Source organism: Cydia strobilella, chromosome 26, assembly GCF_947568885.1.
Source record: "Cydia strobilella chromosome 26, ilCydStro3.1, whole genome shotgun sequence".
NCBI classification, from domain to species: domain Eukaryota; kingdom Metazoa; phylum Arthropoda; class Insecta; order Lepidoptera; family Tortricidae; genus Cydia; species Cydia strobilella.
The window spans coordinates 442114-457555 of NC_086066.1; the positions used below are offsets into that span (position 1 = coordinate 442114).

Genomic DNA, 15442 nt, shown 5'->3' on the forward strand with positions numbered 1-15442 from the left:
AGATCATAACCTTTCACACGTAAGTACGGTATTTTACACCTTCCTCTTATCGCAATATGTGAGAATAACATCGTAAAATTACGTTACACTTAAAGCAATGTAGAATCAAACGATTTCAATAAAAATATCACAATTATTTACGCAAATTAACAAAACATTATTTGTAAAATTATCCGCCCAAATTACGTAGGTAGGTAGGAGTCTGAGGTCAGCCATTTTTAAACTTTTTCTTAATTTAGCTGCATAACAATCATGTTAGGGATACCAGATGAAAATATCATAATTTTATGGGTAATTTTGACCTCGAAGTTTTTTCGTACTTCTAATTCCAAAAAATAAATAAACAAATGTTGTGAAGATTAAATGTGGTGTACATTAATTGGTGTGATTGCGATTTGTGATTTCTTTAAATTAAAACCCATAATACATTTTATTTTACGTTTTATTTACTAAACATGTTTAGTTTTGTACCACCTGCGCGAATTATAGGAGGTATTTCATTGTTTATACGCCTTAAAAGAACGGCCCATTGACATTTTATTTAACAATTTTTTAATACCGTCAAACAAGCTAACTTTGCCTCCAGGGTAATCGCCCCAACGTGATATCAAATATTGGGGTAATTTTTACCAATATGGTATCCCCACGTTTATGACGTCATCTATGTCTATCCCTTACGGGCGCACGCGTATAGCTGGTCTATGTAATGCTAGGTCTATGACTACGCTTCTGTGGCAACATTTTATATAAACGTCAAACGAAATACTGAACTAAATATGCACGAAAGAAAAATGCATAAAAAACGCGAAAAGAATAACAATTCGTATTTATGAATTACAATTTACATTGTTTATTATCTTATTGGGTTTTTATGTAAAGATGCGATCGGTGAAAACAGAAAATGCTAGCAGCAGCGAACAATTGCTAGCCTGCCGGGTTTGTCTAACCACTGAAGCAAAGTTGTACAATATTCATGAAAATGGCCTAGAAAAAGAAATTCTGGATCTGCTAGGGATCGAGGTAAGTTTAAAAAGTGTCAAGATATTGGGTAGCCTATGCGTGAACTTAATTTTAACGCTTCAGTAAAAATATTAAAATAACAATGTTGTTTGTTATGATTTTTTTAAATTAAACTTTCTATCTCACTCTGTCGTACGATGTGAAAATTGGATGTGGTTTAGGGACACAGATAATTAATTTCAAATTGTACATTTTTGTGACTTGTTCTTTTTGCAAACTACATTTTAATTTGTCACTATGTAGTATAAAACAAAGACACTTCGCTTCTGGATGGATGTCTGTCCCTATGTATGCTTAGATCTTTAAAACTATGCAACGGATTTTTAATTAGATAGTGATTCAAGAGGAAGGTTTATATGTATAATACATCAGCAGTGCACCCGTGCATAGCCAGGGCGGGTCACTAATAGTTCATACTAAATCATGATGGTGATTGAAATATGTATCAAATAAACACATACTGCACATAAAGAAGGATTTTATCCTGTCCGTTGAGGGTCGTTCGAAATAATTTGTATATGGCCGTGATCCCGTGGAATAACAAAAATGCATTTTTGCTGCAATTCTGGCCGGGTCGGATCTTCCCGTACATTTGCGCCAAAGAATTCTATTTCGGGTTGTCTGTGGGTTAATGTTCTGCTTCTGGACCTCTCTTTGCACGTTAGACCACCATGTAGAAGGTGGCCTGCCTTGTCCCTTCGGCTGTTCTGGGAGATTAAGGACTCGTTTTATGGGATTCTTCTGAGATTACTTAAACTTTCTGGCTTGAAATGTAGAAAGTTTGCCCACCACTGCATTAGACAGTCAGATGGAAACAGCTGGAGGAGGTGTTTACCCAGAAGGGGGTCTACAGATGAAAATTAATGAAATTTAAACAACCTTTGAAAACAATTGCCTGTAGAATAATTAAAGCTTAATATGAAATAAATAAAAGAATGTTTGTGTTTATTGTAGGTGTCAGCAAATGATGGGTATCCACGGCATGTGTGTGCATTCTGCAGGGTACTTTTAACAAAGTTTAAGCAGTTCCGAGCTTGCAGCCAACGGGCCCAGGAGCTGCTGGGGACGCTTAAGAAACAGCATGGGGTGAGTTTAAACTGCTTTTTTTTAATACCACGTCGGAGGCAAACTTGCATACGGTAAGCAGTCACCGTAGCCTATGGACGTCCGCAACACCAGAGATTTTACATGCGCGTGGCCGACCCTTTAAAAACCTGTACACTTCTTTTTTGAAGAACTCCATAGGAGCTACAGTCCTCGGGAAAACCTTGGCAGGGAGTTCCTTCCACAGCCGAAACGTCCGCGGAAAGGAATACCCAGTTTACTGCTTATGATAAATGATAAATGAAGATTATAATTTCACAATGAAACCTATTGATGGGGCATTCCACAAAAAAGTCTACTTTGTCAGGGAGGTGACACATGATAGCTGCCTTAATAACCTGCAAAAATCTATACTAACCATTGAATTAAAAGCTAAGATATCAAACATTATCATGTAGTATATACCAATAAAAAAAAATAAAAAAAAATATTGTGTAGGGACGCCCGGCCGGAAGCAGGCGGGCTGTCAATCACGTGTCGCGTTCATTCAGCCCAGTTCCCTGAAAAATATTGGCTATTATCATGCTAAATATTGGCTTCTTAACTTTATCAGAAGTGTTAAAATAATAGTGTCACATACCCGACACTGTATGGAATGCCCCCGTGGTTTTTGTGTTGATATTGTGTATGTGTTTGCTCTTGTACATTCAGTATATTTCTATGAATTTCATGAGCACTGAAACAATTGAATTGCAGCTTAATACAAGCACCATCGCCACCATCAACTCTTCGTTTACAAACCTAAGTATCCACACCACCACCCTCATTGAATACCAACACCAAGAACCGGAACCCATCATCAAAGATGAAATAGAATCCAAGCATGAAGATTTAGTAAAATACGAAGATTTAGATAATAATTTAGATGTGGATGATAATATAGATTATGATGCGGATGAGGACTATAAAGATGAAGTGGAGGTTAAGAAGAGGAAGCGAAAGAGAAAGGTTGAGAAGGAAGTTACTAGGGAGAAAAAGAAGTTACCTAAAGGTAAATTAGTAGATTGTGTCACAAGGGAGCAAAATGACATATTTACGGCTAGGGCGTACAATTGAATCCTAAACGAAGCGAAGGATTCTATAATAGAATCCCGAGAGTAGAGAGGGGTTCTAAAGTAGAATCCTGAGCGTAGTGAGGGATTCAAGTGTGTTACGCCCAAGATGGAAATAATTTTGCTACCATGTGACACATATTACTTTTCACATCACCTATGAGGTAATTATAATATTTAAAAATATTATTTAAGCTAAAAAAATAATGCGCAAAAAAATGTAAAAATAGTGTCCTAAAACAGAAAAGTGTTACTTTGATCCCTCCCAGCAGGGAAGAAAAGTGCCACTTTGATCCCTCCTAGCAGGGAAGAAAAAGCCCTTTTTCGAATTGGTGATGTGAAAAATAAATGCTATTAATATTTACAGAAAAGAAGATAAAGAAAATGTTCGAGTGCGAGGCCGATTTCCCCGCGTTTGAGGCCAAATACAACATGGAGATAGTTGTTCTCACGATGGAGCAGCAACTAGAAAACATGGCCGCCAGGAAAAACTCCTCCAACTTTATTAACTCGCCTTATAAATGCCAGCTGTGTTTTAAAGGATTTTCCTCTGAAGCTACTTTTAAAAATCATAATTTGAAACATCATGATCCGGTAAGTTTCTTTCACAAATTTATCTAACAAAGAAAGGAAGACAAAATGCATTTGTTCAAGAAATATCTCTGTTTCCCTCTAACTCTCTCCTTTCTCACTCTATATGTCTTATTCTCCTATTTCTATAATGATTCGTTTAACTTGTTACATGGCGACGTATCTCATACTTTCTCCCTCTATTTTTCTACCTAAACTATTGTAGGCACTAGTTTAATTTACTTGAACCGGTCTTTCCCTCCCTTTTTCTAATGTTTGGACGATTATGATGAGAAGAGAAACATAATTTTGACATTAACTTATAGTGTTTTATCATGAAATAAAAAATCAAATCGAATCTATTTGTTCTAAAGAGTGTCGGAGCGCAGCAGTGCGAATTGTGCTTCTCTCGGTTCCGTATCCCCGCCTTCCTGCGCACTCACGCCGAAACGCACCGCCTCAAGTTTGTCTGCAAGGACTGCCGCTTTGTCGCTAGTAATAGGTGAGTCACAACAAAAGTCACCTGTCAAACATAAGAAATGCACCATCTCTTCAATCCTTTAAAAGGGAGTTAAATTAGTGGCTTACATACAAAATATCATGCCTTATAACTGAACTGCCACGGACCATGTAATATCTGTTTTATTTTGACATTCATCTGTCATGTCTTGTTACGAAAAATAGTTTTTTCATTGTTATCGGCAGGTACCACGCCATAACGCACTTCCGCGAGCACAGCGGGTTCAAATACGTCTGCAAATATTGTGGAGCCAGTTTCAAGTGAGTGCCAAGAATACATTGTTTATACAAAGAACTTGTTAGTAAAGATATCATACAATTTTAAATCAATCGTCATACACAATTTAATAACTTGATTTAGGGAATGTATAGGCTTCATTATTTTAATTTGTGTCCTTAGGAAACCATCGACACACGGTACGCACGTACGCATCCAGCATCCCAGTGAGAACACATCGTGCGACGTGTGCGGGGAGACCTTCCAGGGGGAGTTCGGGCTGAGGATGCACAAGACTAGAGCGCACAAGCAGGTCTGTAGTCTGTACAGGTACACTTGTGTATAACACATAGACAGCCGTCTACACACGGCACGCACGGTTGCACGGCTTAAGAGGTCTTTACGACATTGATACGATACCAGGGGGGCGAAACTGATCCTATCGGGCATTTTTGGTCCCGTTCGGTTCACCATTGCTACGCGCAATTATTAGAGTTTGCACAACTTGACGTCCCTGTGCTTGTACGACCACAGATAAGATAATGACTTGAATCTTGACAACCCTAAATAGCCGAAAGGGATAGTGCCAAACATTAGAAAGAGACAGCATGATTCGTCCCTGAATCGCTGTCAAACTTCGGTTTTATAGTAAATTTTCTGTACGGAAGTACTATTACTTATTCTGTGCTAATACGTAAGATTTAATACGTAAACTGAAATACGACCTACGAAAAAAAGTGACTAAGGAGTCCAAGGGGTTCCCGAATATTAATTGACCGAAGCGTTAGCGAAGGTCTCCATTTCAGCTTGGGCAAAAATGCTGTATGTCCGGATGTTCCTCTCTACAACCGGGCTAGCACATGATTGGCGCGAGAGTGTCTCGCCGCAACATAGACTTCCCGTCCCCCTTTAATTCATACAGTTAGTAAAAGACGGGTAGTCTATCTCGCGGCGAGATACTGTCACGCCAATCATGTGCTCGGCCTACAGGTCGCATATCTCAACCGATTCTCGTGAAATTTTGTGAGCAGGTTCAAGAATTACATAGAACGTTTTTGCCGGTTCCCTTTTTGAGGAGAGCCATGGGGGTTCGCAAAATCTACAGCTCACAGAGTGTTTAGTCTATAAGGTTCATTTTGGAGTGAAGGTGTTAGAAGAAATTAAAACAGGTCCATACGCTTATGACTATTTATTGCAACTAAAAACAGCAGCGGGTCGGCTCATCATAGGTACATATAGACATGCAGTATGCATGTATAGATGCGTATAATCCATCATGAAGTTCAATCAATGATATCGAGCCTTAAGAATAATAGTGCACCAGGCTGGGATAATATCTCCAACAAATTTCTAAAGCTTGCAAAGCCAGTGGTGACTCCTATAATTACGCATTTAGTAAATATTTGTTTTGACAAAGGAGTTTTTCCAGCTCCACTTAAACAATCAATCATTACACCAGTTTATAAAAACGGAGACAGAGACGATGTTAATAATTACAGACCAATATCTGTTCTGCCAGCAATTTCCAAAATATTGGAGAAGTTACTGAATACCAGATTATTCAAGTACTTAAGTAAATTCAACTTATTATCACCATCTCAATACGGATTCAGAACTGGAAAATCTACTGAAGATGCTGTATCTGCACTAACTTCACTAATAGTTGAGCATCTTGACAATGGATCCAAATGTATGTCTGTGTATTTAGATATCAAAAAGGCCTTTGACACCGTCTCTGTCCCCATACTGTTACACAAGTTGGAAAGGATGGGGATAAGAGATATTCCGCTTCGCCTTCTCCGGGACTACTTAACAGATAGGAAACAGAGGGTGAAACTGGGTGACAGCAGTTGTACCAGTGAATATGAGGACGTGACGTACGGAGTACCTCAAGGCTCTGTGCTTGGCCCAACGCTATTCCTAATTTATATTAACGACTTGTGCGACTTAAAGATCCCCCACGCAGATATATTTTCGTATGCTGACGACACCGCCATCGTCTTCACTGGTGCTTCATGGGAAGATGTTCAGAAATTCGCGGAGACTGGACTTGTAACTATTAATGAATGGCTTAAGAACAATATTCTTACGTTAAATACCACCAAAACAAATTATATATGTCACAGTATATACAGTAATACACAACCTGTTAATAGTTTCGACATTAAAATACATAGCTGCTGCAACAATGTACTAAACTGCTCCCAGCGAACCTGTCCCACCATACTAAAAGTTGATAGCACCAAATATCTGGGTGTCTTTGTGGATCGGGGACTCTCTTGGTACCAACATCTCGAATATGTTATATTACGACTACGAAAGCTTAATTGGATTTTTAAAAATTTAAGACATGCGGTGCCAAGAGCTGTCCCGGATTCCCATGGCCACAGTAGAGACATTTTAAAAGAGATCTACACATCGTTGGTTCAGCCCGTGTTAACCTATTGTTTGCCTGTTTGGGGTGGTGCTGCCAAGACTCGCTTTATAGACGTAGAGAGAGCTCAGCGTAGTCTTCTCAAAATTATGTACTTTAAGAAGATGTGGTTCTCAACTGACAAGTTATATCAATTGTGTAAGTTGCTTACTGTCAGAAAATTATATATACTAACCTCTGTTCTAAGAAAGCACAAAACAACTACTTTTGATTGCAACATTTTGACAAGACGGAGGAAAGATATTGCTATGCACCTACCTAAAACCAACACCACTTTTGCTAGTAGACAGTATAATAAGCGTTCATCGCACCTATATAATACTTTAAACAAATCACTAGATATATACCCAAAGCTACAATATGATGTAAAAAATAAAATAACAAATTGGTTGGAAGATAGAAACTACGATCAGGTGGAAGACTTACTAGGATATGTAGCCTAGCCTAGCCTAGCCACACACACACACACGCACACGCACACACACACACACACACACACACACACACACACACACACACACACACACACACACACAATTAATAAAGAAACATAGCTTTAAGAATAGTATAATACTAAATAATTGTAATTTGGATATGGAAGAGCGGTGCCTCCTAGCACAGGTTATTTTGTAAATAACTTAAAAGGAGACACCAGCCACTATAATATTCGTAAAGTTTTTGAATGAAATAAAACAATTTGAATCAATTTGAAAACAATTTGTATAGGTAATCAAATTTCGACTTAACACAGAGCCACTAGTTAATACTAAAGTGGAGGACCCGCGCGAAATCGCCTTTTCATATATTATAAACATATCTCTATGATTGCTCTTATTATAAAATGGAGGTACCTCTTTTACTTTGCTCACCCGTTACCATCAAGATGTTGTCTCCTTGACGTCCCCAATCCAAGTGAACGAGCCTGAATAACCGCTTCTTTAACTCCCGCTTAGTGTTGCCAGGTAAACCATTCAACATTACCCATCACCCTAATATTAAATTCAGATATTTTAAGAATGTTGCCAAGTTAAATTCATATTCGCTTGCACTTTTTGATATAATTACTAAAAAATCATGACACATACAAACGTTTTCCTCTCTGGATATTAACATTTTGAAAAATATTTAGATTTTTTTCCAATTTTCAATTTTTAAAAGAGTTAGGAGCATTTTAAATTATGTATTAAATCTGTTTTTTTACAATAATCAAAAAATCTAAAAAAAGTCAAACGTACGGGCTAGCGTTGAAAAAACCGGGAATGTTTCGGCTCGTTTTTTTCAAGTTTCTTTCGAAAAAAAACGATCTATTTTTCAATATACTTAATTAGGAATTTAAACAGGTAGGTAAATTCTGTACGACGACCTTCTTAGCCACAGCACTGGTTCAGAACGTGCCAGACTCTTGGCGGTGGGGACTAAAGAGGCCGGGGCCTGGTTGCACGCTTTTCCTTCGGTGCACACCGGTACTTTTTTGGAACCCAACACCATGCGCGTGGCAACCTGTTTGCGGCTGGGTGTCCGTGTCTGTGCTCCTCACCGGTGCCCTTGTGGTGCTGATGTCGATATGCAAGGCCACCACGGGCTTTCGTGCCAGAAGAGTGCGGGGCGTTTCTCCAGGCACTCGTCTCTCAACGACATCTTGCGACGCGCGCTCGTCAGCGCTAACGTGCCGGCTTTGCTGGAGCCTTCCGGCGTCCTCAGGGACGATGGTAAGAGGCCGGACGGAATGTCATTGATTCCGTGGGAGATGGGGCGGGTGTTGGTGTGGGACGCTACTTGCGTGGATACACTAGCCCCGTCCCATCTTCATGGCACTTCCGTCTTATCGGGTGCGGCTGCGGATGCGGCTGAGCGGAGAAAAAGGGCCAAGTACAGCTGTGTCGGCCAAGAATATCTTTTTACCCCTTTTGGTGTGGAAACACTCGGCCCGTGGGGTCCCGGTGCCCTGAAATTTTTCGGAGCATTATCAAAGAGGCTGGTGGATGTGACTGGGGATCGTAGGGCTGGCAGCTTCCTCGCACAGCGCATTAGTATTGCAATTCAGCGGGGTAATGCTGCCAGCATCTACGGCACCTTACCGAGGGGTGAATTTTTATTTTAGTTAAGGTTTAGGATAGGTAGTATATTTTAGTTACGTTTAGTTTATAAGTTTTGTTATTATAAACAGGTAGGTTAAGTTTGCATGTGTAATGTGTTTGTTTATGGCATTGACACTGTCATCACTCATCAGTGGCATTGTGTGTGACGTATTTATTTTTTCTGAATAGAACTGGAAAAAACCGAAAAAGACGAAATTTTGTAAAATTCCCGAAAAAACATTTGATCTTTTCCGGAATTTTCATCCCTAGTGCGGGCATAGCTATGGTTAATATACATCAAATTATGTAAAAAAAACATACAGTCAATATCCAGAGAGGAAATTGGGGACAACGTTTGTATGAAGAAGCCCCCTTTCTTCTTTATTCTCATTATTTTTTTTTAGAATTCCGAGAACGAATCCGGTTCTCTCAACTGCAGCACGTGCGGCGTGCAATTCGCCAGCTCGTACGCGATGACGCGGCACACGTTCACCGCGCCCGACAACGTGTGCAACCCGAGCATGAGGTGACCTAACTAAGGCTTTCGACTGTGTCACTTCATTTTTATATACAGCCTCGAGCAGTTTTGGGGTTAAGAAGTGAGTTAATTGAACGTTTAAATGTTTATCTGCCCAATTGTGAAGTTTATAAAATGGAAAATGATTAGTCTCAAATATTGGTAAAATGCAACTAATAACTTGGTGTACCTCAGGGGAGTGTTCTTGGACCGAACCTATTTCTAGCACACTTCATGGCATTTACCTACACCTTCGTAGTGTTAATGTAGTGCGTGACGTAGCTTGGCCACTGAAATTCGAATTTCCACTGGTTCCAATAAATATAGATATATTAAACACACAGAGTTTATACAAATCGAAAAGAATACACTAATTCGTTTACATAGATTATCGTACATAGAAAGACAATTTTACACACTTTTATTTAGCTTCACTGCGTATATACCTTTGTGTATATATATATATAGTGCTTCAAATCTTGTAACTAAAATTTGAACCACTTCCCGGTATCTAATTCAGTTGAAATTTGGAGTACTGTCGTAATTCCGGTGACAATGCAATAATATGCTAACATGGAGGTGATCTGATGATGCAGCCGGTAGGTAGCCAAAGGAACTCCTCGATGGAAAAACACAAACAGATCAAGTTTAGGCTCATTAGGAAGGTCTCAAGAAGTACTCGATAGACATGCAAATGAGAAGAACATGTACAGTCAGCAATAAAAGTGTGTGTCACAAAAAAATTTTTTTGCCAATTACTTGTTTAGGATAGGAATGTCAGTTACTTCTAGGCCGGTTTTGTTGTAACTTTTAATATTTTTCTATTTAGAACGTGTACTCTGTGTGGAGAGAACCTGGCGACTGATGAACTGCTGAGGAGCCATACTCAGGAGCGACACAGCAAACCAGAGACTAAATGCGATGAGGTAAAGCTCGACTCATAATCGTCACAACCATAGACATAGTATATACAAGTAATTATAGACATGAAACCGAGCGACCAGGGGTAAGAGAAAGACATATTTATGTATTGACAGTTTCATGTATGGCAGCATAATTTTCTCTTTCACTCTTATAAATTTCGGTATTTCGCCATCGCCTCCTTGTTATGATGCCATAACCCGACCATGAAAAAATGCCCGGTCGGTGATAAAGACAAAGCATGGCACTATTTTCTCTTTCCTCTTATAGGAATCGCAATAAGGCTATCTTTCTCTATCAAAGAGTGTCAGGCCCTTGGTCACAACACACATTTACTAGGATTTTAAGGTGTATGTCTATTCTATTTTTATTAGACGTAATATTACACATTATTTTTAAGAATATACTAACAAAAATTAAGATCATGTTATCTTTATTGAATAAATTGAATAAATTGAAATAAATATTAATTATGGAGTATTTTGCCCAAATGCCGAATTTTAAGATAAAAGCAATAATTGCCTATTCGTATCACATTTCTATGAATTTAATAACATATTTGTTGTGTTAATAAGTTATTATAGTATTCATTCATTATTAAAATTATGGCTTCAGTCCAGTGGGACTATTTCGCCAGTATCAAGGTCTCAGGAGCTTTAAATACGACTAAAATTAGTACAAGACAGTGTACGGTGATTTTATTAGCTCTGGTTGTTTAGGTTATGGCTGGACGGCTGGTTAAACTCGTATCAAGATTAACTCGTATCAACATTAGTTTACTGCATAACAAGCTATCAGTATTACAGTTTAAATAACGTTAATGTGTTACATACAGTGCAACAAAACATTCCTAACCGAGGCGTCTCTGAGCGTCCACTACGAACGCGTCCACCTGCAAGTGAAGAGTGTGAGACGGAAAGCGTCCCACCACGCGCGGAAACAGTACGGGGGTGTGGTCATGTGCGAACTGTGCGGGAAGAGATGTAAGGTAAGAGTCATGGCTCCCTGGTACAATCAGGATATGTAGCTAAGTATATTAGTCCTCCAAGTGAAGAGTGTGAGACGGAAAGTGTCCCACTACGCCCGAAAACAGTACGGGGGTGTGGTCATGTGCGAACTGTGCGGGAAGAGATGTAAGGTAAGAGTCATGGCTCCCTGGTACAATCAGGATATGTAGCTAAGTACATTAGTCCTCCAAGTGAAGAGTGTGAGACGGAAAGTGTCCCACTACGCCCGAAAACAGTACGGGGGTGTGGTCATGTGTGAGCTGCGGGAAGAGGTCTAAGGCATGGCTCTGGAGTCTGGTACAGGGATGTTGCGGATGCCGACTTTTTGACATCCGCGGAAGCGGATGCGAATATTTAAAGGATGTAAAAATTAGGCACATAAAAAACGTCAAATATTACATTTTAGTATTTTTTCATCATAAAAAACGAAACTTTTAGTATTTGAACAAGAATATATAGGTGCCCTACAATCGCATTACTATACTAAAGGCCAAATAAAACAAATTTTTCACTTCTTGTCGCTGTCCGTCATAGGCTAAAGTGCTCAATCGACGAATCACAAAAACAAAACCAGATTCCTATTGGCTAATGACGAAATTACCTTTATTACCTTCCTGCATTCCGACAAGATACGTACGATGTTGTTAGCTAAAAATTAATTTTAAAATAACATAGGTATTTTATTTACAGAACAGCACCATCCTGAAATACCACCAGCGTACACACACAGGGGAGAAGCCCCACAGCTGCCCGCGGTGTCCCAAACGATTCGTCTCCCCCATGCTGCTACACGTAAGTGGGCCTTTAGAACCGCGACATAAGGACTATAATACCACCAGCGAACACACAAGTGAGAAACCCCACAGCTGCCGGCGGTGTCCCAAACGATTCGTCTCCCGCATGCTGCTACACGTAAGTGGACCTTAACACTGCGACATAAGGAGTATAATACCACCAGCGCACACACACCGGGGAGAAACCCCACAGCTGCTCTTGTTATCCTAAACGATTTGTCTCCCCCATGCTGCTGCACGTAAGTGGTGGTTTTTACTTATATATGAAGTGAACACTCTAGAAGAAGAAGAAAGACATTTATTCCATAAAGCACACATACACAGGACAAGACGATGAAAGAAATAAGATACTTAAAAAGAGAAAATAATAAGAACAGCAAAAAGAAAGAAAACAAAGGTTAAATTTACAATTTACACATTAAAAACAGAAAAATTACACACGGGTCCAGCAATGTGTGCAGTAGCACAGGGCGGACACGCTATACATCAAAAATCACTTGCGTTTCTATGTGTGAACGGCACGTTCGTACACGCGTCATAGTGTGAGTAAGTTGCTTAAAAATAGTACTGAGAGCACGCCAGAAGTCCGCCAGATTTCTGTCGCGGGGCGAGGGCAATCGAGTCGGTGCAGGGCGGTGCGTGGCCGTTCTGTATAATAATTACTTATTCTGTGGCAGTAGGGAAAAGGCCGTATCTCAGCATATTGTTGCAATTTGCAAACGAGGCAAATTCCAACGCTGTTATTCTGCCATTCTCTACGCTTACTTATTTCTCTATGCCTCTACTGACAATTTATTATATTTCCTATGTTCCAGTGCCACCTGCGGTCCCACACGGGGGAGCGCCCGTACAAGTGCGCGCAGTGCCACAAGTCTTTCACGCAAAAGTCCGCGCTCACCGTGCACAGCACGGTTCGTACTTTATATCAATACTACTATCGTACTAATACGCACTTTTTATTTCGGGGTCCCTTTGTTTGACATAATTATTGAATGTCATAATGTAATGATTGTCATATTATCATTAGTCATAATTCTGAAACCGTTAACTTTTCAGGATTTTCCTCAGGTTATCCTAGAGATAGGTTAGGTTAGGTTTGTTTTATGGCAATCCTGAAAAGTTACTCGTTTCTGAGAAAAACCAAATTGTGACTAACGAAAATGTAGACAAACAATAGAGACCCTTTTATTTCACCTTAAAAGAGCATAAATAAATAATACCTGACCTGACTACTGAGGCTCACTGCGAAAAGCTAATTCTTTACTTGATTTCTTGCGTATTTGAGCGATAGAAAGGCAGATAACGAAATTTTGTTTATCGCGGTATACCCTCAGGTTCATTAGATATAGTCCGGCAAACACAACTTGTCAGTCAGTAAGATCCAGGAAAACTATATCGTCCTTTCGTTTTGGTGCTAATACTAAGTAAGACAGAGACAGTATGATTCTCTGTCTATGTTTGAAATGAGACAGTCCTGGGCCAAACTATAGATCATTTTGTTTCACTTTTTTGGAAGGGGTAACAGGTAGCATATATATTTGTGAATAGGCTCTGAGTCCTACATAATAAATTTTAGAATTTCGAATTTTTTGACAATATAACCTACGGTCTTCCCCGAGACCGGATTCTAATTGACATGGCCTCTTTCTAATCTTTCTTTGTCATTTATAATATTAGTATAGATACGCCTGTTTTCTAGGTTCACACGGGTGAGAAACCATTCGCCTGCAGCATCTGCGGCAAGTCGTTCACACAAGCCGCCTCCGTACACACGCACGTCAAATACGTCCACATGAAGATGCCCGCGCCGCCGCGTCGGCGGAACCTCAAGCGGGAGTGAACTGTCACACTATGGAGAAACCATTCACCTACAACCTATGCACCAAGCCTCCGTGCACACCCGTCTGGTCTGGGACTAGAATGGTGACAGACAGGTGCAACTGACCCTTAATTTCTTACTTCCTTATTCATTAAACTTAGCAAACTTCTGTAAAATTTTGTCCTCTTCTAACAAACACACAGGTAAAAATGACGGATAAGGACAAACGTTTAGAATCTCGCTAACAATTTATAATACAAGACCCAAAATTTTAACGTACTATTATTACGAGCCTATTGTGTCCCACTGCTGGGCAAAGGCCTCCCCCCTTTTCTTCCACTCCTCCCGGTTTTGAGCTACATCTGGCCAGTCTCTCAAAAAGGAGTCCAAGTTATCCCGCCATCGCCGACGAGGTCTGCCTGATCTCCGGTTAGACTCGTGGTGCTCCCACTCCGTGGTTAACTTGGCCCACAAGTCATTCGGCATGCGACAGACATGATCAGCCCAGTCCCACTTTAACTTGGCCGCTTTTTTAACGTAACTACTTTTTTTAGTAGCCAAAGAAATTTAATGTAACAGGCTTCTTTATTTCGAGATGTGAGTGTCTTCGTAGTTTCTGTGCATAAAATATACATAGTGGACCTCAGTTACTGGGCAAATTTTAACAGTGTGAAAACTGTTTATCTTAAATTATTTAAAAAAAAATGAGATTCTCACAATAAGACCTTTCATTTGATATATGACACGATATAGTTTGCAAAACTTTGTTTCTGAATTTTCTCATTTACCCCCAAAAATGGCCCCCATGTTTCAAATTTATTTGTAGACGTTACATGTCCGTCTTTGGGTCACAAACTTACATATGTGTGCCAAATTTCAACTTAATTGGTCCAGTAGTTTCAGAGCAATGAGGCTGTGACAGACGGACGGACAGACAGACGCACGAGTGATCCTATAAGGGTTCCGTTTTTTCCTTTTGAGGTACGGAACCTTAAAAACATCGACAGAAAGTTGAACAAGTAAAAATAAACCGCTGTTCAAATTTGTTGGTAACTTGGGTCCCACGGTGTATATTTGTATACTTGTGTGTATAAGAATCTCAACCAATGGTATTATTAATTCTTAGAAAATGTGCAATAAAATCTGTGAAAGTATTTGTAAATGTTGTATTAGTAATTATTTTTAAGTATTTATTTATCAAGTTTTACATAGATTGTAAGTAATAAAAATATTGCAAATAATTATTCGTAGTTTGTATCTCCTTGGATATCACGGGTCTATAAATCCCGGTCTTTTGATAGGCTTGCGTGGGGATATAGATCCAACACGTAGAGGCCCCTTGGATAGCTTTAATGTCATGTAGAACGCCTGCTGGAACCCGTTCACAGGC

The 15442-nt window shown here is 39.6% G+C and overlaps 1 protein-coding gene across 1 annotated transcript; it reads left to right on the plus strand.

Annotated features, from left to right (window-relative positions):
* Positions 1–773: 773 nt before the first annotated feature.
* LOC134753173 (oocyte zinc finger protein XlCOF6-like) lies at positions 774–15260 on the plus strand. The gene is made up of 13 exons (XM_063688970.1): positions 774–1020; positions 1975–2106; positions 2821–3115; positions 3544–3770; positions 4121–4248; positions 4452–4526; positions 4666–4795; positions 9399–9520; positions 10341–10437; positions 11268–11420; positions 12130–12231; positions 13049–13144; positions 13933–15260. Exons 1-13 carry the CDS (start codon positions 880–882, stop codon positions 14071–14073), a joined length of 1839 nt encoding a protein of 612 aa, XP_063545040.1. The 5' UTR covers positions 774–879; the 3' UTR covers positions 14074–15260.
* The last annotated feature ends 182 nt before the right edge of the window (positions 15261–15442 follow it).